General features: G+C 49.8%; 1 protein-coding gene and 1 long non-coding RNA gene across 5 annotated transcripts in view; one reads left to right on the top strand and one right to left on the bottom strand.

Moving 5' to 3' along the window:
- The window catches only part of Slc39a11 (solute carrier family 39 member 11), a 442,672-nt gene that overhangs the window by 40,115 nt on the left and 376,482 nt on the right, over positions 1-26,075 (bottom strand). For all 4 annotated transcript variants that reach the window (XM_048446145.3, XM_048446146.3, XM_085696003.2 and 1 more), the window contains one exon: positions 24,444-24,513. In XM_048446145.3, the coding sequence (XP_048302102.1) occupies positions 24,444-24,513 (70 nt within the window). The remainder of the gene's footprint in view (positions 1-24,443; positions 24,514-26,075) is intronic.
- On the top strand, positions 1,451-3,656 carry LOC146893342 (uncharacterized). The gene is made up of 2 exons (XR_015003884.2): positions 1,451-1,673; positions 3,180-3,656. It is a non-coding gene; the product is annotated as an uncharacterized LOC146893342 (long non-coding RNA).

Genomic DNA, 26,075 nt, shown 5'->3' with positions numbered 1-26,075 from the left:
GAGGGAAGGCGGGAAAGAGAGAGCTGGCCTTAACAGAGGAGGGATTCGCCTCGCCAGGACAGCACCTTACACTACCTTGGTTTGTGATTCCGTGTCCTTCACAGTTGCCCGAGGAGCCCAGAAGCCAGCACAGCCAAGATTTAAGTTAAAATCACCAGGGGATGGGGATGTAGCTCAGTTGGTAGAGTACTCCCCTACCACACAGGAAGCCCTGGGCTCAATCCTTAACCACATAGAAACCAGGTGTGGTGTGGGGTGCCTCTGATCCCAGTGGGAACAGGGGGATTGGAAGTCCATAACTCTTCTCCATATATAACCATATATATATAAACAGGGCTACATGAGACCCTGTTTCAAAAACCAAACCAAACAAAACAACAACAACGACAAAAAACCCAAATAATAAAATAAAAACACGGGCAATGAGATGGCTCAGTGAATAAAGGTGCTTGCCACCAAGACTGACGTGAGTTCAAACACCAGAACCCACAGAGTGGAGGAAGAGAACCAACACCCTCAAGTTGTTCTTTGACCTTCATCCACACTCTGTAGCACGTGCGCAGGCACATACACACACACACACACACTAAAAGGTTGTAATAAAAGTTTAGAATGACTGTAAGCTAGGACCTAGACATCAGTATTGAAAAAAACATGTTATGTGTATGCCTGTCTTGCTTGTATATCTGCATATACATGCCTGTATATCTTTGCACCATGGGTATGCAGAGTGCCCACAGAAGCCAGAAGAGGGGGTCAGATTCCTCAGAACTGGAGTTACAGAGGGTTGTGAGTCACCGAGTAGGTGCTGGGAATCAAACCCAGCTCCTCTGGAAGAGAAGCCAGTGCTCTTAACTACTGAGCCATCTCTCCGGCCCTGGCCTCAGCATTTGAAAGCTCCCCAGCTGACTGCATTGTGCAGCGGAGAGTTAAAATCCATGCTCTGCCCAATATGGTAGCCATGGGTGGCTGGTGAACACTGGAAATCTGCAAATCCAAACTGAGATGCAGTGTAAACGGGAGTCAGGCTCCTGGGGCTACGACAAAGAGAATGTGAGCCTTGTTATGAACAAGGTTGTCATGTGGATCTCAGCTGGAACAATGTGGATCTGTCCTGAGAGAGACTGGCACACAGGCCAGGGCAGGGATATGTGGGCGGGGCCGCAGTGTGGGCAAGAAGTGGAAAGAATCACTGAAGGGAGAGAAAGACTGACAAAAAAAAAGAAAAGAAAAGAAAGCACAAGAGTCTTCAAGACATCATCGTTTCCACTCCTAAGGAGAACAAAGCCCCAATCATCCCCCTTGACACACCCACACCCACAGGGACACACATGCTTGCTCTGTTACAGGGCCATGAAGTCATTCTTGGTCTTCTCTCCACCAAACGGCCAGGGAGGTAAAGTCCGTGGCATGGAGTAACTGGTGCCAAGCAAAACGCGCAGCTCAGCTATGAAACCTCGTTCTGTCTGGTCTTCCCCGAGTGTGGCAAAAAACTATCCTCTAACTACAAACAACTGGAAAAAGCAAGCCTGCCACACGGAGAGGCGAGACAGCAGAATCCAGACAGACAGACAACCAAGCAGAATCCCTGCAGGAACAGTGACCACATAGAACCTTCTCCCTTCACAGGGCAGCTGCCTGCCGTCTGAGTCCACTGTCTGAGGACTGTCTGCGTAAGTGAGGACTGCCTGCCCTCTGAACCTTGGCTTCTCTCTGTTCCTCAGCTGAGGGGTCTCCACAGGTCTCATGGGTGATGGCTCATTTTATCTTTCAACTTGACTGGGCTATGGAATGCTTAGGGATGGTTAAGTATCCTAGATGTTGCTGCAGCGGTGTTTTTAGAAGTGATGAAAACTGTATTATTTTTCTTTTGCTTTGTATCTTAGAGCAGGGTCTCACTGATGGCTTTAACTGGCTAGTTAAGAGCGACCCTGAGCTTCTGACTCTCCTGCTCTATCTCAGAGTGTTGGGATTACACACGAGTGTGCCACCACCACCACACCTGGCTTATGCAGTGCTGGGGGTTGAACTCAGGGCTTTCTGCGTGCTAAGTAATCAGGCTAGCAACTGAGCTACACCCCCAGCCTGACGGCAAACACTGTAATTGGTGACACGGAGCGGATCGCCTATCCTGATCTGGGCGAGCCTTATCTCAATAATCGAAAGCTTGACTTGAATAAAGACAGGGCCCCAAAGTGAGAAAGGGTTCCTCCAGTGAACTCCCTGTGGACTGGAACCTTAACCTTCAATTCTTTTGGGCTGAATTCCCTATCCACGATCTGAATCTGGATTTCCTGACCTCTGTACTCATGAGAGCCAGTTCCTTCTGCTCTGTTCATACCATACATACATCCCATTAGTTCCTTCTGATCTGTTCATACCATACATACAACCCATTGGTTCCTTCTGATCTGTTAGTACCATACACACATCCCATTGGTTCCTTCTGCTCTTTTCATACCATACGCACAACCCATTGGTTGTGTTCATACCATACACATATCCCATTGATTGTGCTTCGCTAGCGGACCCCAACTGACAGATCATCATCACGCCATCCTTCAAGTCTTGTTTGTAGCCTATCAGATGATCTGGTATCAGACGCGGTCTCTGACTCCTTAGGAATGAAGGCTGGAGCAATGGGAGTTTCATTGTCATATTCCCTTTGATTGGGCACAAGCTAGCTTCCTGGAATAATGGGAAACACACCCTAGAAGTGTGAGTGAAGGGGACCTGGGCCAAAGAAGCAGAGGATGGGAAGAACGGAGTGACCTGGTTATCTTTTCTTCTACACTCTGTCTGCCTCTTCCCGCAGGCCAGCGGGGCCATGGCTCTCAGGTTCGAATGACCCAGGGGAAGTTAGACTTCATTTCTTGAGAAATCATGGCAAAAGATCTGCTTTGGACTGACTTCTTGCCTCCCCCTGCATCCTGTTCCCCTCCTATGGCTTCTCCGGCTTCCTCTTAGTTTCTGTTGCCCCAGGCTCTGTTTTCTAGCCGCTCAACTGCTCCACTTTGTAAAGTTCATCCGCCTCACTAGGAAATTACTGCTCTCTTGTTTGATGGGGGTTCCAACAGACATCTGCTCCAGGTGATTGAATTCTTCCTTTTTAATCCCCACGCTCTAAGAGTTTTAGTTTTAATTATAATTTTGATCATTTTTGGTCCTATTCCAATTAGCCTGGCCGTTCCTTTGGGAAGAGCTTCCAGCCTGCCAACCACTACCAAAAACCATACCCAATCAAGAAGCAGAGTTGAGAAGCTCAATCCCAGCTGACACATTAACAACAGGATCCCTGCACCCGTGGCTGAAGGATCACAGTGGAAGAAGGGGCAGAAAGACTGCAAGAGCCAGAGCACTGGGGAGTTTGCTGTGACAGTGTGTCTCCCGGAAATGTCAGGAACTAAATTCATGAAGTCTCACCAACACGACTGCCTAAATGTGAGCTGAACAAGGGTCACATGAAGAGGCAAGCTAATGTGGTCCAGGGAAAGCCCACAAAGGCCTCAACCCTAAGCAAACAACTGCAGGCAACTGAGGAATGCTGGGAGTGGGAGCAAAAGTCTTCCCCAGGAAAGAGTTCACCTATTGGCTATCCAACCCCAAATGGTCAGCATGGAATACAAACACACAAATAAATTATCTATCTATCTATCTATCTATCTATCTATCTATCTATCTATCTATCTCTGTGGTGGGGAGGAGAGAAAGAGACAGGTTTTAACGATTTTCATCATATGTATTTTTATTTCTGTTATTCTCTGAACACATATTTGAGTTGACCCGCTCACTACAGGCCATACTGGACAATGCCAGCTCTTCACTCAAAGGTAGACAGATGTTATTCTCCCCAGCTCCTGGAGGCTAAAGGACAAAACAAGCCAGAGCTGGGGATGTAGTTTATTTAGTGTCTGTGAGGCCTGGGTCCTGATCTCCATTCAGCAATGCCTAAACAAATGTGGTGGGCATGCCTGTGGTCTCAGCTGCTGGGATAGAGGCAAGCCAATCAGAAGTTCAAGACCGCCCGTGGCTATGCAGTAAGTTCAAGGCCAGCCTGGACTACATGAATCCTTACCTTGAGAAGGAAAGTATATGTGTTTTAAAGTTCCTACTGAGTTCAGTCAATCAGATTTTTCACATAAGGTGACCAACAGGCAGCATGGGAAGACCACCTGCAGACAGTCTTGGCTCCTGCCCTTGTCATGCCTCCCACAGCAGCACTGTGAGCTTGGAGTGCTGCCCCCGAACTGTTCTCGCCGTTCAACTGTTCTACTAGGTGAGGAGAGGAACTTTCCAGAGTCCTTAGAGGTGACCCTCGCCACTACACTTCCTTGTTTCTCCCTCTGCATAGTACAAGATCAAGGGATATGATTTTGTATGCTTTACTAAACCGCAGAGAGAAAAGCAGAAATGGAACATTTGAGGTGAAAGCTAATCCCACGGGTCACATTGAGACATAGTCTGCAGCAGGAAGGGGTAGGCCAGGTGTGCCCGGCCGGTGCAATGACAGGACAAACAACATGAAGGGGGAGACCGGTCCACGTCAAGAAGGAAGGTGAGGAGTCCAGGCAGGCAAGGGATAGACACTGGAGCTGAGCATGTGGGCCATGCCGGTCATACCAGGGTCTGGAGGTGGAGGCAAACAGGAGGAACACTGATTCAAGGCTACCCTGAACCACTTGGTAAGACCTCTTGAAAATAATAAAAACAACAGACAAATAAAAATAGAGCTAGGTGCCGTAGCTCACACTGATAATTCTAGCACTCAGGAGGCTGTGGCAGGAGGACTGCATAGGTTTGAATCCAGCTTGGGATACATAGTGAGTACCAGGCTAGTCTGACAAGCCAAAAAAAAAAAAAAAAAAAAAAAAAAAAAAAAAAAAAAAGCTGTAATTCTGGGCCAAAGGTGACAATGAAAAGACAGCACCAACAAGGAAGGCAGGTGAGCAGCTCCAAATTCAAGCAGACCAGGCAGGCTTGAACCAGGAAAAGAGACAGCAGAAAGGAACAAGAAGGTTCAAGCAGGCACGTCATAGTAGTACTGGAGCCTTGAGCGACAAGTTTTCTGCCCCTGCAGCACAGTGTGGGGACATGAGTGTGTATTTGGGTGTCTGTGTGTGTGTGTGTGTGTGTGTGTGTGTGTGTGCGTGCATGCATGCCTGAGTATGTGTGCACTGTGTGCCTGTGTGTACATGTGTGTGCACTGTGTACCTGTGTGCATGTGTACATATGTGTGCACTGTGCACCTGTGTGCATGTGAGTGTGTGCTCTACGTGTCTGAATATTTTTGTGTGTATATACATACCTGTGAGTGTGTGTGCACTGTGTGCCTGGGTATGTGCGTGTGAATGTATGCACTGTGTTCCTCTGTGTGAGCACCTGAGTGTGTACTCTGTGTGACTGTGTGTATTTGCGACTGTGTGCACTGTGTGTCTCTGTGCATGTGCAACTGAGCGTGTGCACTGTGTGTCTGTGCGTGTTTGTGATAGTGTATGTATATGTGTGTGCACACATGCTCCCCCCAAGACTGGACCACATTCATGCATAGTAATGTGGGTAACACGCGTGTCACAGGATGAATGTGGAGGTCAGAGGACAGCCTTGGATAGCAATCATCATCTTCCATCTCTTTGAAACAGGATCTCTTTGTTGCTTTTCTGCGGTTTATGGAAGGCTAGCTGGCCCGTGAGCTTCCAGAAATCTTACCTTGTCTCTGCTTCCCATCTCCCTATTGGAGCACTGAGCCGCCATGCCGGGCTTTATACAGGTTGTGGGGATTAAAAACCTGGTCCTTACACCCGAAAAGAAAATCCTTTTACCCACTGAGCCACCTCCCAAGCCCAGCAGGGTGGAGACTTTTGGGACCACTACCCAGGGAGGCAGCTGTTACCATCCTCATCCAACTGTGCCCCAAGTCCTACTGGCCTTACATACTGAACGACCAGAATGACCAGAGGCAGCATTACCCCAGTCCCGTACCACTGCCATTATCTGACTTGACAGTGTGATTCCTCTCATTCTAGAACTGGACTAGAGACCCGTGGGGCACTGACATTCTACCTCCAGCACTGTGGCCTGGGGACAGTTGGCATCAAAGTCCAAGGCAGAGAAGGTGACTTTCCAAAATTATCCTAGTTATTAAAGAGTGGGGTCAAGGAACTTGAAGGCAAGACCAGAGTCCACCATACCGTAAGCTATGGGTCTCAGTCGTAGGTATCAAAGGAAGACAGAATGGGGGTACAACCACTGTCCCTCCTGAGTATGTCAGAAGTGCTTTGGTGGGCTGGCCACCAGAGTCTTGCTTTTCTTCTCCTGACAATTCCTGTTTTATGAGGAAACTATGGCTCAGGGAGGAGGAAGGGCCAAGGATGAGCATCATTTGTGCTTTGTGTCCTGGGCACTGAACACTAGAGAGTGAGAGCCAATTGTGGTCACAGGGTGGCTTGTTGAGCTGGGCAAGAAGGGGTGTAGGGTCAGTCAGCAGCTGGTGGTCATCTGTTGCCACTGCCTGGCTTCAGAGTAGGGGTCATGAGCATGTCACCTACCTGGCTGAGGAGTAACCATGGCTGGGGACATGAGGCTAATGGTTAGGAGATCAGCTGGGGTGCAGGGCTGGAATCAGAGTAGCCCCGTGACTCTCACTGCTTCTCCCACTTCCTCCCCACTCTCCCCGCTATAGGGTCAGCAATGTGGATGTGTGGTCATAGCCATGTGGGGTCCCACTCAGGGCTGAGCACATTCTACATGCCCGGTCTCTGACCCTGCAAATCTATGAGAGTCTCTTTCCTCCACCTTGTGACCCTTCGCCCAGTAGCATGGTGTGCCAGCCAAGATAACACACCCTGACCAAGTTCTCTAAAGTTACCAGTCAAATTACAACGACTTCTGAATATAAACAGAGAAGAATTAAAAGCAGGGCCCCAGATAGATGTGGACATACCACCCCTGCAGTGTTGTTCGTGGGGCTAAGGGAAGAGATATGACTGATTGTCCACTGACAGGTGAATAGAAAAACAAAATATGGTCCATTCGCGAGAGTGACTACGATCACCCTTGAAAAGGAAGGGAACGGACACAGACTACATCACAAATGAGCCTCAGGAAGGTTATACTAAGTGACGGGGCCAGTCACAAAAGGACAGATACAGGAGTCTCTAGCAGAGTCAGTTGTGGGGAGAGAGAGAGGGAGAGAGAGAGAGAGAGAGAGAGAGACAGAGAGACAGACAGAGAGGAAGAGAGAGAGCAGAAAGCTTGCATGCCAGGAAGTGGGAGGAGTTGGTGTTAAATGGGTACAGGGTTGCAGATTGGGACGAGCAAGAGAGTTCTCGAAATGGATGGCAGTACAACATGGCTGTATACCACAGAAAATGTCCAGGCATATCCATTTTACTAGGAAAAGTTAAAATGGCCCTGCACACATGCGCATGCACAGCGTCGCGAGCTAAGGGAAACCATTACAGAGAGGACCAAAAAGGCAGGCTCTCGCCTTTGGAACAAGAACCCTGCATGTCACTCTGCACTGGATCCTGTACTCCCGTCCTCAGGACATAAAAATCCAGCATCTCTTTCACTGCTGTCTACCTGAGCTAACTTCACTGGGCTTTAGCCAGAGGCAACACACTCCCAAGCAAAAGTTACCTGTCCAGGAGAAAATAGCCCCTGCAGAGGGGGCGGAGGGCACAGGGGTGGGGGTGGGGGTGTCAAGAGCCTCTTGTTCCCTGCTTTCCTTCTGAAAAAGTTGGTTCTCATACTGTGTGGCACACCAGAGCTCCTGGGAACTGCAGGTGCTGGGGCCCAACCCTGACGTGCTACATGACATGCCAGCGCGTGCTACATGACACGCCAGCACTAGAGCCTGGATTCTGTGCTCTTCAATGACTCTACTGTACATTCATACTTGATCCCCATTCCTGGTTCAGGACGTCATGCTTTGGGACTTGGAGAAAGACAAGGCAGAGTCCCTACCCCACACACATTGTTCTGTCTCCTCTAAATATGGACATACCTTTTTTTGTTTATCAATTTATTTATAGGCAAGGTCTCTATGTTCATTCATTCATTCATTCATTCATTCATTTATAGGCAGGGTCTCACGTATGCCAGGCTGGCCTCCAAATTCATCATATAGTTCAGGACAACCTTGCAGGTACCACCATGCCCGGTTTATGTCATGCCAAAGGTTGAACCCAAGACAGGTGCGTGCTAGGTAAGGACCCCACCAACTGAACTACTCCCTGCCACATCCTTTTTTTAAAAAAAAAAAAAAAAAGATAATTCTTGCCAGTGTGATGGCACACACCTGTAATCTCAGCATTCTGAGAGCTGGAGGAAGAATATTTTCAGGTTTGGAGCCAATCCGGGCTACGCAGTGAGCTCCTATCACAAAGGAACCGAGGCTTTGAGAACACAGCGGGGTGGCAGACTGCCAACCGTGCGCGCACAAGGCCCTGGGTTCCACCCCAGCACCAGCAGCTAAGTCCTTCTTAGGAGTGTGCTCATTTCCACGGCCAGGATGTGGGCCTCCCTCCCCAAGAGGCCGAGGTCTCCTGGGCTTCCCACTAGGGCAGCCTCTCACCGCTCAACCTCCACAAATGCTCAACAAGAAAGTCCCAGGCTCAGGGGTAAGACCCAGGCTGGTTACTGGCGCTGAGGGCTTTGTGGGAAATGTTCTGGGAAGACTTGCCGTGGCATGGTGGGGGCATGGAAGGTGGGGTGGTGGATGTATCTGCATGAAACTTTCTGGCCTGGTGGCAGTACCTGAGGGCCACGTGAGTCAAGAGGCCCTGGGTCTGGCCTGCAGATGTCAGCTGTGATGTGAATGTTGATTTGTGAGCTGAGGTATTCATGACTTAGTCCTGCTGATTCCTAGTGCCTGAAAACTCCACTGCAGTCCTGGCTCTCCTGAGACCCTGAGACCCGAGAGGCTCCTGTCTCCTCACTGCAGCCCTGGCTCTTCCAAGACCCTGAGGCCTGAGGGGTTCCTGTCTCCTCACTGCAGCCCTAGTTCTCCTGGGTACCTGAGGTCTAGGGGGCCTCTGTCTCCCCACTGCAGGGTACAGGCCATGCAGATGGTCCGGGCAGGGGTCTCCCCAGGGCTCTTTGTTCTGGATGGAATTATACCGCCAGTAACCTATCCGAAGGAATTACGCTGATAAAAGGAAATTCTTCTTTTAAGAGCAGGCGGGAGGCAGATGACTGAAGCTCCAAAGAACGCTGTGGTTGAACTCTCTCTCTCTCTCTCTCTCTTTTTCTGTTATTTGTTTTCTGGCACAATCTGTCTCTGTGACTGAGCTGAGGGCTGTGTCCCTGCGACAAAGGCCTCTTTCTTACGACAATTTAATAGCTCCAATATGGACAGCCCTGACTCTCACGGGCTGGGCTCTGAGGGTTGCCGAAGGAGGTGGAACACCGCTGCTTTTTTGCAGTCTGGTGCAAACTGAATTGAGGGTGACCTGGAGCGGGAGGATTAGCCTCCCAAATTTCAAGCTCCTCCTACCAAAAACTACTAAAGGTAAAGAGAACCAGATACAGCAGCATGGATGGGACGAGGGTTACAATGTAACCTTGAGGCTTTAGGGGAGGAAAATGGCTTAGAAAGATAAGCAGGGACCAGGTTAGGGGCCCTGGGGTATGGCCAGGAGGCTCTCCTGGTTTCCTCCCTGAGTTCCTCAGAGCCTTGAGAACACGGATTTCTCAGGGCTCTTGAGGCGGGAAGTCTTAAGTCAAGGGATCAGCATAGCCAGGCTCCGTTCAGCAGCTCCAGGGAGCATCGTTCCTGCCTATTCCAGCTCTGGGCGGTACCTGAAGACTTGAGGATGGTTTTGTTTGAATCTGTGTTTGAATCTCTCCGAACTCCGCCACCACTGTTAACAGAGTGTCTTCCCTCTGTGAATCTGTGTAACTACATATCCCCATCTTCTCCTTCCAACTTCCTCCTTCCCCGCCCTTTTCCTCCTACTCTTCTCTTCCTGTGCCATCCCTATCCCCCCCCCCCATTGTATACGTGCTCCCAGTTGTAGAGGATATCGGACCCATCCTAATCCAGTATAAGCTGATTAGAACTAGTCAGGACCTATTGGCACGTGAGGACCTTCCCGGTGCTGGGTGTTAGGTACCTTTCCCTCACCATCACCTCCCTTCTGGGGACTTTACAGACTTCCTCAGTGACCTTGCCCATCTGTTCACCTGTCACAAGGTGACGCTAGGTAAGCAGTTCATGAGGCAAGTGCCCACCTCTCCAGCGTGTCCCTTCCCTCCCTCCCTCTCCCTTCCTACCTCCTTATTTCTCCAGCTCTCTTCCTTACTTTCTCCCTTCCACCCATCCTTCACTGTCCACCACATAGGGCAGCCGTCGAGGGCTACAGTTCCCACCACAGCACAAGTACCTGCCCGCGCACTCACACCCTTCTTCAGCATTAATGTCTGCTCCCTGTAGGACTGGCTGGACAGACTGCTTCTCCCTGGGGCAATTTTGCACATATTGTCTCCCAGTTATCCCAGGGAGATGAAAGATACACTTAATGGTTGAATTGGGACTTCTATAGACAACATCCACGCTACTCACAGTGTGAGCTGACATATTGCCTTGACAGAAGCTGACCCCGGTTCCCTAACCTTTGGGAGGCACTTTCTAAGCCGTTAGGCTACAACAGATATGTGGCTTCAGAGGCAAAGAAGGGCAGTGGTTAGAGACGAAGGTTCTGGAATTGGGTTGTTTGGGTTCAAAACCCACTTCTGCCCTGACCCTGAGCAGTCATGCGGCCATTTCCTGTCTGTAGAGTGAGGAGGACATCTTCTCCCACACAGAGGACTGGGAGGCACGGACAACAGGCTACATCAGGGCACAAGGTCTCCAAGAGGAAAGGGCTCAAGAAATGTCAGCTTCATGCACTCCAGAATCTGATGGATGGAAGGCAAATCCCGTCACTTGCTAAAGAATAGCCAGGCCTCTGCAGCAGTCCCCATCAAGAAATCATTATAAACAGGCCACTGGTGACACATGTTCTGATTCAGTACCGCACAGGCACTAACATCCCCAAACTACCTCTTAGCTCTCTATGCGAAATGTATGGGGATGGGCACCACCCTCCCTCCCTCCCTCCCTCCAGGGTGCTGCCTCAGTGGTCTGTCCTGGAAGACAATAGCTCCCTCCCCTCTCCCGGTATCTGCAAGCTGCTGGGGGAGATGGAAATAGCAGTGCAGAATAGAGGGAGCATGTCATCCCCAGTGCCTGGGAAAGTCACATAGAAAGCATACTGGCTGCCAGAGGGCTCTGCAGGCCTGCCCCTCCCCTCGCTGCTCCAGGCTAACAGAGCACAGTGTTGTGAATCCATGGCTCCTCCTGCCAAGACGGCCAGCCCCTGTCGCCAGGGACTTGGGTGGGGGCGGCTGAAGCAGCAGTGGAGGAGGAAGGGGTGGGCATAAAGGGCCCCTTGTGCAGCTGATGGGGGGAGAGAGTGGCTGCAAGCTGCTTAGGGCAAACAGGGTGGGGGTGGCTCGGTGGCCTCCTTGTTTTGAGACAGTGATGTGTGCGGTGAGATCAGAGGGGCTTGGGAGTCAGTCCAGGTAATTAGGGAAGCAAAAGAAAGACTCTCTGATCGGGCACAGGGCTGTCTCTTCTAAAGTTGCTTGTGAGTTTCAAGGCAAGACATTGGTGCCCAGCACACTGCCTAGTCCTGCACAGGGTGAAGGTTAAGGATACTGGGCAGGAGTTGCCAGGGCAAGGAATAAGGAAAACATCAACTCTGCAACACGGCAGTGCTATGAACTGTACTGGGGGGTGACTGGGGAGGATGCCAAGGCCAGGAATCAAGCCTGAGGGAAGCACTCGGATGGCCTCTTGTACCAAGAGACCCGGGCCTGAGCTCTACACACTGCAGAAACTGCCTCCACACTGATTATCTGTGTGTGTGTCGGGAGGGGGGTGTGCAGTACTTGCTTTGGGGCTTGGGCTGGCTAGGGATGGGGGAGAACAGGGGCCTGGCTATCTTCTATGACATATAAAGAGCCCTGTGGCATGCCTGGCTCAAACTGTTGTGGGTGCTTTCTGCAGACAAACACGGGTAATTGCTGGGGCACACACACTGTAGTAGCTACCGTTACCCATGCTTTACAGAGAAAAACGACCTTAGACAGCCAGACTCTGAACCCACTCACTGGGTATTCTGCCGCATGTGCCTTCATTTCACCCTTCAAAAGACCTGCAATAAAGGAGAGGCTATAGGAAGCCAGGCCTGTTTCCCGTGCCCAACACACTTTCTCTCAGGGCCAGAGACCTGGGCGAGGGCTTGACTGGAGATGGGTATGTGGACAGGGTCCCCCTTAGGGCCTCAGTTCTTTTGTGGGTCCTGTTGTCAGTCTGACACTTGGATGAGCGGAAGGGACAACTCAGTACTGAGCACCTGGCATGTACTCACCAGAGACATCAATCCTCATCATGATCATGGTAGGAAGTTTACTACACAAGGCATCGTGGGCTGTTGGGACAAGCATGCGTTTGAGAAATAGTGCTTTAAAGCCCTAATGACAAACTCGTGGTCTAATCTGCCTCCTGTTCTTTTGACCCACAGGAAGGTCTTCAAAACTCCGTGGAAAGTTAAACATAGAATGACCATGGATCCCAGCTATTCCCCTGCTGGGTACATGTCTAAGAGACATGAAGATGCATGTCTGTTCATAGGTCTCTGACTGGCAGATCACAGCTATGTAGAAGTGGGGAGAGTGCAGCTGCACCCCTTTCCCTGATGGGGTCTGAGATGCCCTGGGTGGGGCATGGATCCTGGAGATGGGTTCCAGGCTGTGCACATCCCTACTCTGTTGCCAGCCCCACCCCCAGCGACTTTATCCTTTGAACTCAGCTTCTCTATAGCACAAATGGAACAGTCCTACAAAGGTCACTCAGGCCGCACCATTTCCCTCTGGAGTTGGCAAGGATCTTCTTGAAGTTTAAGCAGAGGGAAATACAGCCATGACGGGGAAATAGGGGCAACCTTGAATGGCGAGCCAGGTCTGAGATGTCTAGAGGTCTCTCTGTTGTCCAAGGTGGAGGCAGGGACATCAAGGGCTAGAGATGTCTTTCTTAGGGCAGAGGAAGAAGCCAGGTATGGGCCTCCTATCCCCCTAGACAAGAGCTCCTCGTATATGTGGTCTGCTGTTATTTTGCCCTGGCTAATCAAAGTCTTCCTTGATTAAGGCACAGAGAGGGCCTTCTGTGTCAGGAGTGGATGTCTACTCTACCCAGAATCTTGCTTGAAAGTATCCATTGAAGAAAACAACCAAACTTCAAAAGCAACTTTGTCTCTGAAGATCACTTAGAGCCCTTCAGTCCTGGACTCCAAGTGTATTTTTCTGCTAGAAATGGCTGGGATCGTTGCTCATATTATCGTTGTCTGGAAAGATGGGGCCTGAGGATCAAAGGGATGCCATGCAGATGCGGGACTTTCATATCTGACATGGCCCAGGAGAACCCTCCTAACGGTCAAATCAGATCAGACCCACTCCTGTTACTGTCCAAGCCTGAGGAAACACTTCACAGGAGCAGGGGGAGGGCTCAGCGGTTAAAAGCATTGGCTGCTCTGGCAGAGGACCTGGGTTCCATTCCTAGCGATCACGTGGTGGCTCACAGCCATCCATGACTCCAGTTCTAGAGGATCCAATGCCCTGCTCTGACATCTGTGGGCGTGGTGTGCAAACATACATACATGCAGGCAAAGCACTCACACGCATGAAATAAAACTATCGTATTAAAGTTACTAGAGCACTACAGGTGTCCCTACGACAAAAAGGCAAATGGAGCTGACCTTTGGGGGCTCTGGGGTTGGGCTCCCCACACCCCCACTTTCCTTGATTACAGTAGCCTCCTGCTCTATTGGCCACTTCGCATGGTCACACAGAGATCTATTTTAATTCTTGCAGAAGGAGTAACGATGATGAATCAGTTCTGCGAGGAACTAAATGAGGTGTGAAATGCTCCGAGCCAGACAGCAGGGTTATAAAAATGCTATTTTACAGAATATCTAGGGAGTGTTTACCAACTCCTACTGACACGGACGACAAAAAGACAGAAAAATAGAGAGATAGAAGATAAAGACAGACGAAAAACTTGATAGATAATATATGCAAAAGGTGTAGTTATATGAAGAGAGTCAATATGGGTATAAGCTCTATTTAAGCCCAACACCAAGTCAAGAATTGACTCAAGTACCTTCTGAAGTCTCTTTTTCCTATCATCTCGCCTAGTGAGCTATGATATCAGACCACCACACGGTGGCACTGTGGGACATTTTCAAATGCCACTGTGACGGGGAAAGGAAAACTGAAGGCAAGGGATGTGGACTACTCTAGAACTCCAGAGCGGACACTTTGATGGATTCTGGAGAAAGGCTCACTCACTTCGGTGAAGCTGAGAGCAGGATCTTCGAGTGCAGATAAAGAAGAGCAGCGGAGGGGTGAGGGCTGCGAGCAGAGGGGATGACACCGTGCTCAGGTCGCCTGCACACCCTCCACATTTCAGTCCAGAGACCACTTCCAGGGAGGCCCAAGTCAGAGGGCATGGGGAGCTCGAGATCAGCAACCCAGAGGAAGAAAGGGTCACCCTGGGATGTCCCTAAAGGCAGGTGGACTTGGTAAGTGAAGGGGCAATCATACACACTGCCAAGTGATCTTTGCTGGGAGGCAGTTACCAAGGCTTGTTCCTTAAAAGATGCTCAGTGAGACAGGAAAACATGAGCATCACTATTTTTTTATAATCCTAAAAAAATGGTTAATTAATGACTCCCACCTTACAAGATTGTCATATAGCAATGTTTGTATTTTATAAGCCAGAAGAAAAGATTTCTGTCATTTATGATCTCTACTCTTTGATAGGCTAGCAGACACAAACTTCAAGGTTGGTCTTAACTGAGCAAGTAACTCTGAACGCAGGCTAACCCACCAGACATCCTTGATTAAGTGTGGACACTGGGCAGCAGGAGCCAGCCTGGGCATGGAGCATGAAATGCATGCAACCAGTACCTGGGGATGTTCTTCTGCAGGTGGTCCAAGGTGTGTGGTGAGTCTGCATGCAGCACTGTCCACTCTGCATGGCCCTGCACCAGGACACCTGTTGAACTCATCCGTCCAGGAGTTCGCAGCCTATAAATGACCCTAGCCCAGGCTGGAAAGGAGAGTTCAAAACTCAGTGTTCAAGCATAAATTGCCTTTGCTCTCCCTGCTGGTTTGAATCATGTTCACCGTGAAGTGAGGGATGAGGGTGTGGTCTCCTCTGAATGATACTTATGAGAGGAAAATCACTTTAATCATCAAACTCCCCAAGGACATACGGTCTTCGGAATTTCTTTGTGGTTGAAGCCAAAAGAAACCACCAGGGAACCAGATCAGAAAGCAAAGCAGAGCCAAGCCGTGTTTCCCTTGGCCCACGGGCTGCTCACGACTGGCTGAGCCTTCCTGACTCGGGGGACACTTTTTTTTTCTAAGATAGTGTCTCATGTCTCGGGCTAGCCTCAAACTCACTACACAGCTTAAGATGATCCTGAAGTTTTCACCTTCCTCTCTTTGCCTCCCAAGCGCTGGGCTTTACAGCCATGCCTCCCTGCTGCTACACACACCTTGTTTAGTCCATGCTGGGGGTTGATCCCAGGGCCCTGTGCATGCAAAATACATACTACCAACCTACATCCATGGTCAGCTTTCTTTCCCTTTTTGAGACAGGGTCTTGCTAAGTAGCTAGCACACCTGATAATTTATATGTAGCCAAGGCTGGCCTTGAACTTTTAAAACCCTCCTACCTTGGTTTTCAAAATGATTATAGGATTATAGGTCTACACCACCATACCCATGCTGGGTACTGATTTTTAGTAGGAAAAGCTGCCCTACGGCTGATTCAGCAAAGACATTGGGCGAGATAAGGAGAACAGTAACAGCATGCTGGCACCTGGTGGCAGTAGCGACACACCGATTCTGGGCTAGGTGCTTCTTGCTTTTCTCTGTCTCTTGCCTTAGGAAGTCAGAGCAAAATGCTGCAACCAGAAGAAAAGTACTTTACTGTAATCTTTGCTCTTCACTGTTCTCGTCTCTGTTGGCAGTGATGGCTGACATCCAGGTGAGGGACGCATTGCAAACGGGCCCCCGAAGTCATGAAGATGTGCTCCGGCCCCTAAGGGCTCAGCAATGAACTTGGGTCAATGCTCTGGACTGTGCCCACTCTATCTAAGCCCATAAACTTGATGCAAAAAGTCGGAAAATATTTTCAGCCTTAAGAAGTCTTTGCCAACTACCCACTCAGTCAACATAGCCGAAGAGCCAGAGGCAGCAGGTAAAGAAGCTGATGAATTTGTGTTTCCATAAAACTCTATTTACAGAAGCAGGTGCTAAGCCAAAGTTGGCCAGCTGCGTCTATGTATACATGCCCCTGGAATAATGATGAACCCACTGGAAGTCAGAAGTAAGAAACGCACTGAGGGATGGCGAGATGGCTCAGTGGGTAAGTGTACTTGCTGCCAAGTCTACCGACCTGAGTTTGATCCCCAGGACTCAGATGGTGGAAGGAGAGCACTGACTCCTGTGGGGCGTACTCTGCCCGCCCCTCCCCCCACAGTGCTCTTTGACAACACCTTAACCCGTATCCAGCTCAGCAACACAGAACTCTGTAGAATGCCAATCGCTTCCTGGGGAGGCTGGCTGGGAACTGCCTGCATCCTTAGAGAGGATGGGTCCATTTGCGGTCGCTGTGGTAGGGCAGCAATCTGTGTGTGCTGACTAACTTCCTGATTCATGTCAGCCTGTCCATCGCTGTCACGTGATTGACTGTGGCCCCTTGACACCTGATCTTGAAACGTCCCTTCTAAACAAACACCATTTGTGGTCTGTGAGAAACTCCCCCTCTGGTGAGTTCTTCTTTTTCCTCTCCTCCACACTGCAGCCCTTCCTTTCTTCGGGGTTACTGAAGTTTGTTCTTCGAGGCAAGTAAACATCTTGTTCTGTGGTGGAATCCTTCCAAGGCTCCTGCATCCCCTTCCCACCTCCCCAAACCATCCCAGATTAGGCAGGTGGCTGCATCCAGCACCTCAGGGGCTCTGTCCCCAGTCTAAACCAAGGCTGGGTGGTGTCCAGGCCCCTGGGTCCATCCACCTTACAAACACACTGGGGGCTTCCTTGGCGTTTACTTACTGCATTCTCCAGCATCATCCCCACTTATCCCAGCTGGCTGCCCTTCGGTTTGGCTGCAGTTCACACCGCAATTGTAAAAGGCTCGTCCTGTTCTGAGTTTCATAGATGGTCTGGTTTCCATCACTCCCCCTGCAGCTTTGATTATGCTGATCTTAATGCTGCTTCTGGTTTTAAATGCCCGCTCGCAAATCATGTTGTCTACCGCTTCTGCTAATGATGAGCAACAATATCACACGGAAGATGGATAATGCGGCCTAGATGAGAATGACCTGAACGGTAATGGCTCCGTGGCACGGCACCAATCAACTTTGGGAAACAAGCATGTGTGCTTAAAATGGACATGGTTTCGGGGTGGAAAAGATGGCTCAGTGCGCTGAGTGCTTGCTGTACAAGTATCAAGGACCTGGGTTTGAATCCCCAGAACACACATAAGGCCAGATATGGTAGCACACTCATAATCCCAGCGTGACCTGCAGGATGAGAGGCAGAGACGGCAGAATTCAGAATCTGAAAGCTCGCGGGGAGACTAGCCCCATGTATGCAGCAATAAACCAAAATGTTTCAATTACGGGGAAGGAGAGGACTGTCTTGTAGCAGTTTTCTTTCGAGATGGAAACATTCTATCCCACAGGGAAGCTCTTGAAACAGATAGGTAAACAACTCAAAATAGCTGCAGAAGTGCCTGAAACTGACCAGATTCACTAGGCCCCTCCCTGCCAAGCAACAAAAGCTGAGCTTCCCCTTCTCAGGAATCTGCGTTGCAAGATGCTCAGGGGAGCGGAGCTGTAAGGACTCTCAGACCAGACCTGCTGCTCGGAGGAGCCAGAAACAAAAAGGTTCCAAGAGGTTTAAATCAGAGTCACTTGGAAAAGATGCTCTCCAACCTGCTGAGATGCCTGCGGTTGCCCAGTGTGCTCTGGGTTTCCCAGATTTTGTGAGCTGTCACCCATGCTGATGCTGCAGCTGCCTTTGTTCCTGTAAATGACCCCTCACCCATCCTCCTGTAAGTGACCTGTCACCTGTGCTTTGGTGATGCAGCAGTCTTTGTTCCTCTAAATGACCCTTACCCATCCTCCTGTACGCGACCCCAATAAAACTCACTGATTCACCAAGTTGGACATCAGTAGTATTTGTATTTTGGTCTGTTGTAGGCACCCTCATTGTGGACAGCAGATGTGTGTTGTGTCTCCCCAGGAGAAGTTTTCTCACACAACGAGGACCGACCCCTGAGGTTGCCCTCTGCCCCCTGGACACATGTGGTGTCATGCCTGTACCTTCACTCATACACACGAAAACACAGGATAGGCACCCAGGATGTGCAAGACTACAATGCCTGCTCTCCATTCTGCTCACTTTCCGGCCCTGTTCCTAACAAGCCTCAAAAAGAGACAACCGTGCTCCCCACAGGACCACTGTTTTAGCTTCTCTCCTCACAGGTCCAACACGGTTCGCCTTTAAAGTGTCTGGGCTCAGGCTGCAGGTGCATAAAACACATGCCTCTCACGTCATCCTGCAGTCTGCTCCCTGCTCCACAAATATTCCTTCTACAGCTTCCCACTGCAGGAGGGGAGGGGAAGCTGGTGGCTGTTTTGTTTGTTTGTTTGTTTGTTTGTTTGTTTAAATCAGCGTTGGCATTGGGTCTTCCTGGATCTTCCTGTCTGGCTACAGAACTCCTGTCTGATTGTTGGATTTCTAGTTTTCACTAAAGGTTAAAAAGCATCCTCATTAATGTAACCCCAGAATAAATCATTTACTCTAGATGAGCTATGTGGAGATGCTCCAAGACCAGGCAGACACACTGGATGCCTTCCACCCGGCTGTCAGGTTCTTTCGTGTGAATATGTATGTGCAGAGGTTATTAGGGTGATTTGGGGTACCTTCCTCTATCTCTCCACCTTATTTTTTAAGACAGGGCCTCTCCCTGAATTTGTGGTTCACACTGTTTGCTGCACTGGTCGACCAGGGAGCCCCCAGGACCCAACTTTTTCCAGCCCTCAACTCTGGGATTCCAGGTGTGTGCCACCCTGCCTTGCTTTTTTGCGGGTGTTCAGGGTCTTAACCCAGGCTGTCATGGTTGCGTAGGCAGCACTTTCAACACGGAACCATGTCTTCAGCCCGAGTCCCCCAGTTCTTAATGTGGCCAGAGAAGGGTATGCTTTCCTCAGTGAGACATTACTGGCAATGACATGGCGCAGCAGATTTAGACTTTTGTCAGCTTCTCCTGCTGTCTTTGGGATCCCAATCAGGACAGCACTTTATGTGCAACCTCTCTGGCCTGACCTGGACTGTATCTCCCACGAACCCTAATTCTGATAATACTGAGAATTTGGCAGAGGCTGGTCACATGGACTTGATGTCTTTTTCACACCAAAGTGGTTTTCTCCTTGGTGGCGGTTTATTCTCTTAACTGATTTTTGTCTCTATTTTATTTTTGTTTTATTTTTTAAAGATCTTATATTCTTGTTATTATTATTATGAGTGTGTGTGTGTGTGTGTGTGTGTGTGTGTGTGTGTGTGTGTGTGTTGAGGCAGGTGGATGGTGGATGAGTCCCTGAAGAGGCTAGAAGAGCTCCTTGGGCTCCCTGGAGCTGAAGTCATAGGCAGTGGTGCGTCACTTGATACGGGTACTGAGAACTGAACTCTGATCCTCTAGAAGAGTAGGAAGTGTGCTGTTAACCACAGAGCCATCTCTCCAGTCCCTTCACTGTGCTCTTATCTATACTTAAAGTGTCTGCCTTGAGGCATCCTGGATTTGTGGTTTCTTTATTTGTGGCTTCTAGGACGAGATAGAGTATATGATTTGTGTTCTATAGCCTTGTGCAGTATGGGCCTAAGGCTTTGGTATCTTACAGATACTTTGCTATACATCCCCTCTCCATCTGAGATACTGGAAAGAGCACACTCCCCACACAAGCTCCTGCACCATGGAACATTTTACAGCCCCCTTATATATACAGGTAGTATATCCAGGTCTTTCTCTCTCTACCTGGACTGTCTTAGCTTCCTGAACTCCACGGAAAAGGCCATGTCTTCATATACTCGAAGCCCTCCCAGGCTCTGAAGTCACTCACCACCTTGCCTTTGGAGTCCCCTTTATGTGAGCACTTCTCTTCTCTAGTCCATGGTCACTATTATATACATATAGTGCTCCTTGGTCCCTTTAATAAGGGACATTCACGCTGTTTGAGTGTACCCTGTTCTTGGAAGAACTGGGGCGCTTTTCATGCTACTTGGAAGAGTTTTATACAAACTGTGTTTTACACGGCGGCTGGCACAATGTGGGGGATGCACCCGTGCCCACTGATGCACCCATGCCCACTGATGCACCCGTGCCCACTGATGCACCCGTGCCCACTGATGCACCCGTGCCCACTGATGCACCCGTGCCCACTGATGCACCCGTGCCCACTGATGCACCCGTGCCCACTGATGCACCCGTGCCCACTGATGCACCCATGCCCATTGAAGTGCATACAGGATAAATGAATGAGTGAGTGAAGAGTGAATGAGTGAATTAGATCAAGAGAACCTGAAGATTCAGTATCTGCAGCTTCCACAAGACCCTAAAATTTGGGGTCTTTATTTAGGGTCCAAATGAAGCACTGGGTGAGTCCAGGAGACCCCAAACAGACAGGGACTAGATGCAGAGTCCCTACTCAGTGCCACCACAGCCACCTCTGCTGCTCTGTCCGACCCCGGTGACATCTGGGTTTCACCAGCGGTTCCTCTAAGTACTGAGGTTATGTTTATTGTCTTATAGCTGACTACGATATCCTTTCCTTACAGAGAGAAGACTAACAAGTGGAGGTGGGAGGGGCGGACCTACCATAATGTGTCTTATAAAAGCTGCAGGCGGTAATCCGAGGCAGGACCCTGGCATGGCATCTGGATGCGCCTGCAGCCTGCTTTTCTAGATTCCGCATGCAGCACAGGCTCGAAAGCCCCAGCATGAGGAGGCAGCCAGGAGCTACCTCCCTCAAGCTCACTGTATAAGCAAGCACTCTAACCTTGAGCTTGGTTTGGTCCCTACGGTCTCAAAGATCATAGGCACTGCCTACCCCATCTGCAGTTCACCAAGGTCTCCTCCCACAACCTGTGGCTGCCAGGGAGACAAATTCTCACCTGCCACTGCCGTTCTTCTCATGAGAATCCATCTAAAGCAGCAATTCTCAGCCTGTGGGTTGTGACCTCTTGGGGGGTGGTCAAATGACCTTTTTACAGGGGTCTCATATCAGATATCCTGCATATCAGATATTTCCATTACAGTTCAAAACAATAGCAAAATTACAGTTATGAAGTAGGAACGAAAATAATTTTATGGTTGGGGGGGGTCACTGCAACATGAGGAACTGTATTAAAGGGTCGCAGCATCAGGAAGGTTGAGAACCACTGCTCTAAAGCATGAGCTGAACCAGAAGGGTTAATCAGCCTTGTCTGGTTCTGTGTTTATCAGAGAGCAAGGATACAGGCATCGGGAAGAAAGGAAGCAAATTGGTAAAAACCCACGGGGCAGCTGGGCTGAAGGTCGGAGGCATCTTTCCCCTCCTTCACTGGTTTCAGGTTTCATACTCCTTCAAACTCTATATATGGAGTGCCAGTCACGGTTACCAGGGATGAGAGGACTGTGGGGGCCTGTGGGGGCCTAGGAAGCACCTAGTGACGTGGGGACAATAGAGCAGCTCAGGTGGCTGAAAACACCGAGGCCTGCCACTCCACCCCAGCTGCAGAGACCTGTGTAGGGGCCATGTAGCTGGGAGAGGATGTTGGAAATGTTTTTGCTCCATTTCCTTGAGGAATGTTCACAGAGACCAGCAGAAAGGGCAGGTGATGGCAGAGAGGCAGAGAGGGATATCGGAGTTGATATCAAGATGTCACGGGGGCATGGTGCCACCAGACAGAGCCCAGCCTATGAATACAGTGCCTGGGGCATGGCTGTCACTTGTAGGCACTGGCCTCGTGGAGCACATGTGCTCGCTCATTTCTGGGAGAGTTGGGTCTCTGAATGCTCATAAGGTCACCTCCTCGGGGCTCTCAGACCCAGGGACACTGTCTGACCCTGGAGGTTCTCATGGTCTGATGAAGTCAAAGCAAAAATGACTATGCCAAGAGGACAGAGAGCCAAGCCTGCCCTCTCCCAGGACACGGGAGCAGAGCAGTCTGGGGATGTTATGAGTCATCATTAGCCCTTGGCTGTTTATTTTTCTTTTGGTTTGGCTTTGGTGATATTTCTTTTATTCTAAAGGTCCTTCCTTCCTTCCCCCATCCACTTTCTGACTTGAGTTTTATAAAAGGCGTCATTTTTGCCATGAGGCAAAATGTGAACATGGCGTAGGAGTCCAAGAGGCAAGAAGAATGAGTTAAAAGTAGGTCATACTTCAACCTAGACCATGCCAGTGCTCCTGTTTGGGGCTTCCTGTAGCAAACACACTTTTAACATACAGGCTTTAACATATAGAATGCAGTGTCTGACCATGACGGCATTTAACCCATTGCATCTGGGACAAAGAACCATTTAATCCAAAGGGCTCCACTGCATCTGGAACATGGAACCATTTAACCCACAGGGCCCCACTGCATCTTGGTCACAGATACAAGACCAATGCAGTCTCAGTCCTCCCAGGGTGTAAAAAGACCTCATATGAAGACGGAAAAGGGGCAATGTGGGAAACTCCTGACATACCTGGTCACTCATAGGTAGAGTGACATACCGTAGACATAGGGCTGGTCTTCACAGGAGGGGTCCACTGAGTGGGGAGGGAGCAGAAGAGCTTCCTGTTGGACCGTCTGAAGGCAATGAGCTTGGTATTCTGGCCCATCAGACTTTGTGTGTGTGTGTGTGTGTGTGTGTGTGTATGTGTGTGTATGTGTGTGTATGTGTGTGTTCATGTATGTCATGCCTGTGCATGTAGAGGCCAGAAGACAACCTTAGGGTGTTGCTCCCCTGGCACTGTTCACCATTTTGTCTTGAGACACGGTGTCTCACTAGCCTGTGGCTCATCACTTAGGATAGGCTGGCTGATCAGCTAGCTCCAGGGATCCTCCTGTCTCTGCCTGTCGGTGCCAGGATTGCGGGGATGCACCACGCTGCCTGGCTTCTCTGCTCCATAGTTCTGGGAACCTAATTTAGATCTTCATTCTTGTACAGGAGACATTTGCAAACTGAACATTTTCAAGTTCTCATGGACTCGTGCTTTCAGACAGTGAGTGTGCACCGTTCCCTCAGTGTGCACCGTTCCCAGACATCTCTATCATATTGTTTCTACAATATGTTTCCTTGTACCCTGAGTCCTCGGGAGGTGGCTGAGATTGTAGCCCTTGGATGAGACACCCCATCCCTGCTGGCCTTCAGCCTAGAGGACAGAGTGGTTATGGCTTTGTGAGTTTTGTAAAACCCTGTGGGGTTTATCACCTGAAGCACAAATGGCATCATGCGATTCGAGGCCATAGCCACACTAAGGCCCTGTTTGACTCAATGGAATTAAGGGAGAGGAAGAACTTACTAGGTCGGGTGGTCTAGAGAAAGAGGGCGAGCTGAGATGGCGAGGAAGACAGTGGGTTTGGCTCGACTGGCAAAATGCTGGTGGAAGGGCAACTCTGGAGGAGGGACAGGGCCCATAGGACAGTAAAGCTCAGCTCTGAAATGCTGGGCACCGAGACTCTGAGGAACACCTGCCCAGGGGTGTCTGGAAGGCAGCCAGCCCCATAGAAGGAGCTCAGGTTTATGCTGGAGCCAGATGTGGCCATCACTAGCAATTAGATGGGAAATAGGTCACAGGAATGGAGGAAGTTGCCCAGGAAGTGTGCACGGGATGAAAAGAGAAGCTGTCTCAGGGATAGACTGCTGGACAGTGACATTTGAGATGGGTCACTGGGTGAGCAACAGGCAAAAGAGGCCTCTGGAAAGACAGTCTAAGACTGGGGGACCATGAATATCCAGTAACAAGAGAAAGGGGGCTCCCAGAAGGAAGGAGCCACATAGAGCACTGATTGCAGCCTCTGCCAACCCTTCTCCTCTGTCTTAGACATGGCGGGCTTACACTACAGCATGCTGTTACATTGGTTTCATTTACCAATGTTAGCCGGCTCCCAAGAGAAAGACTCTACAGTCTGATTGAGTAGTTCACCCACACCTGAACTTCCGCTAATGACATCACCCACACCTGAACTTCCGCAACGTCATCACTCTTGCCTGATGCTCAGCAACCTCCCAGGTACCACGAAGTGCAGAAGACGGAGAGCTGTGAGGGCCGTGCTCCAGACTCCAGGTGCTGGCTTACCTGGCACTCTCCAAGGTGGCAGATGCCGTCTTTTCTACAGCTCCAAATCCTACACCAACAGCGAGACCCTCTGCAACAGACACGAGATCCAGAGATTAGGACTCACCTCTCCTGCCATCCTGGTGTCAGGTAGGATGGCTTCAGGACACAGGTAACAGAAAAATCAATGTAATGGTGGCATTTTGAATCTAAGTTCGTAAACTCCAGTCTGCTTCCTGTTTGATGTGTATGAGAGAAAGTGTGTGTGTGTGTGTGTGTGTGTGTGTGTGTGTGTGTGTATGTGAGAGAGAGAGAGAGAGAGAGAGAGAGAGAGAGAGAGAGAGAATATAGATTATCAACATGATGAAATTTAGAATTACTGTGGAAACAAATCCATGGACATATCTAAAAGGCTTGCTTGCTTGCTTGCTTGCTTGCTTTCCTTCCTCCCTCCCTCTCTCCCTCCCTTCCTTCCTTTCTTTTTTGAGACAAGGTCTCTCTATGTAGTCCTGGCTGTCCTGGAAGTCGCTATGAAACTGGTATAGTCATCATGTCCAGCTCAGAGGCATTAGGTTAAATGAGGTGGAAAAACCCACCTCCAATCTGGGCAGTACCCTTCCACAGGGTCACGCCCCAGAAAAAGGAGAAAGTGATCTGAGCAGAGGCAGTCACCTTCCTCTGCTTCATGACTGTGGATGCCATGTGACCAGCTGCCTCAGGCGACTGACACCATGTCTCCCCTGCTATGATGGACCCCTGAAGTGAACTCATGCCAGAAGCAAGCAGAAGCTGAACCCTTCCTTTACCTCGCTCACACCTTGGGAAGAGAAGCCCTCCTGACCTAACTCCACCTGTATCTCCCAGGTCAGAGCAAGAACCAATACTCACTGACACCAACCCCTCCCCGCACGGTGTGTGTGTGGGGGGGTGATGCTCCTATGATCCAAGCAGGTGGAATCCCTAGTGCTTGTCTGGGTCAAGACCAAGGGCTTTGGGGGCTACGCTGGAGCATTTTTATGAGAAAGGCATGAACTGCTGAGCGAGAGGAGCTGGTGTTTCTCCAGGAACCACTGCCCCTTTGAATAACTTGCTTCTTTCATTGAGCCCTGTTCAGCTGGAGAGGGTCAGACACAGGCACCAAACAACGGAGTCAAAAAGGCATGCTGTAGGCTAAGGGTCAGAGTTCATGTAAGAGCAAATATGGCTTGGAGCCCAAACGTCCTGCTAAGACCTCAATGACTCCTCGGTGCCTCGCTTTACCTTTATGCCCTCTCTCCTGGTGAATCTTTCATGCTGTACCTGTGCCACTGTAGGGATTCTAGTTGAGAATTTGGGATTGTAGTTTCTCTCTAAGTATCTCAACTCTAGAAAACAGAGTTTTAGAACCTTCTGAAGTAGTGGAAATCCCCAAGTCCCAGCCCGGGACATTTCCAATCCTGATGGAGGAGGGTTAACTGTCTATGTGTTACTTTCATTGGTTAATAAAAAAACTGCCTTGGCCTTTTTGATAGGCCAGCCCTTAGGTGGGTGGAGTAGACAGAACAGAATTGTGGGAGAAAGAAAGCAGAGGCAGTCAGTCGCCATGACTCTCCTTTCCAGGACAGGCGCAGGTTAGAATCCTCCTGGTAAGCCACCACCTCGTGGTGCTACACA

Source organism: Myodes glareolus, chromosome 9 (assembly GCF_982192425.1).
Source record: "Myodes glareolus chromosome 9, mMyoGla1.1, whole genome shotgun sequence".
Classification (NCBI taxonomy): Eukaryota; Metazoa; Chordata; class Mammalia; order Rodentia; family Cricetidae; genus Myodes; species Myodes glareolus.
This window is presented reverse-complemented; position numbering and strand designations above follow the sequence as displayed.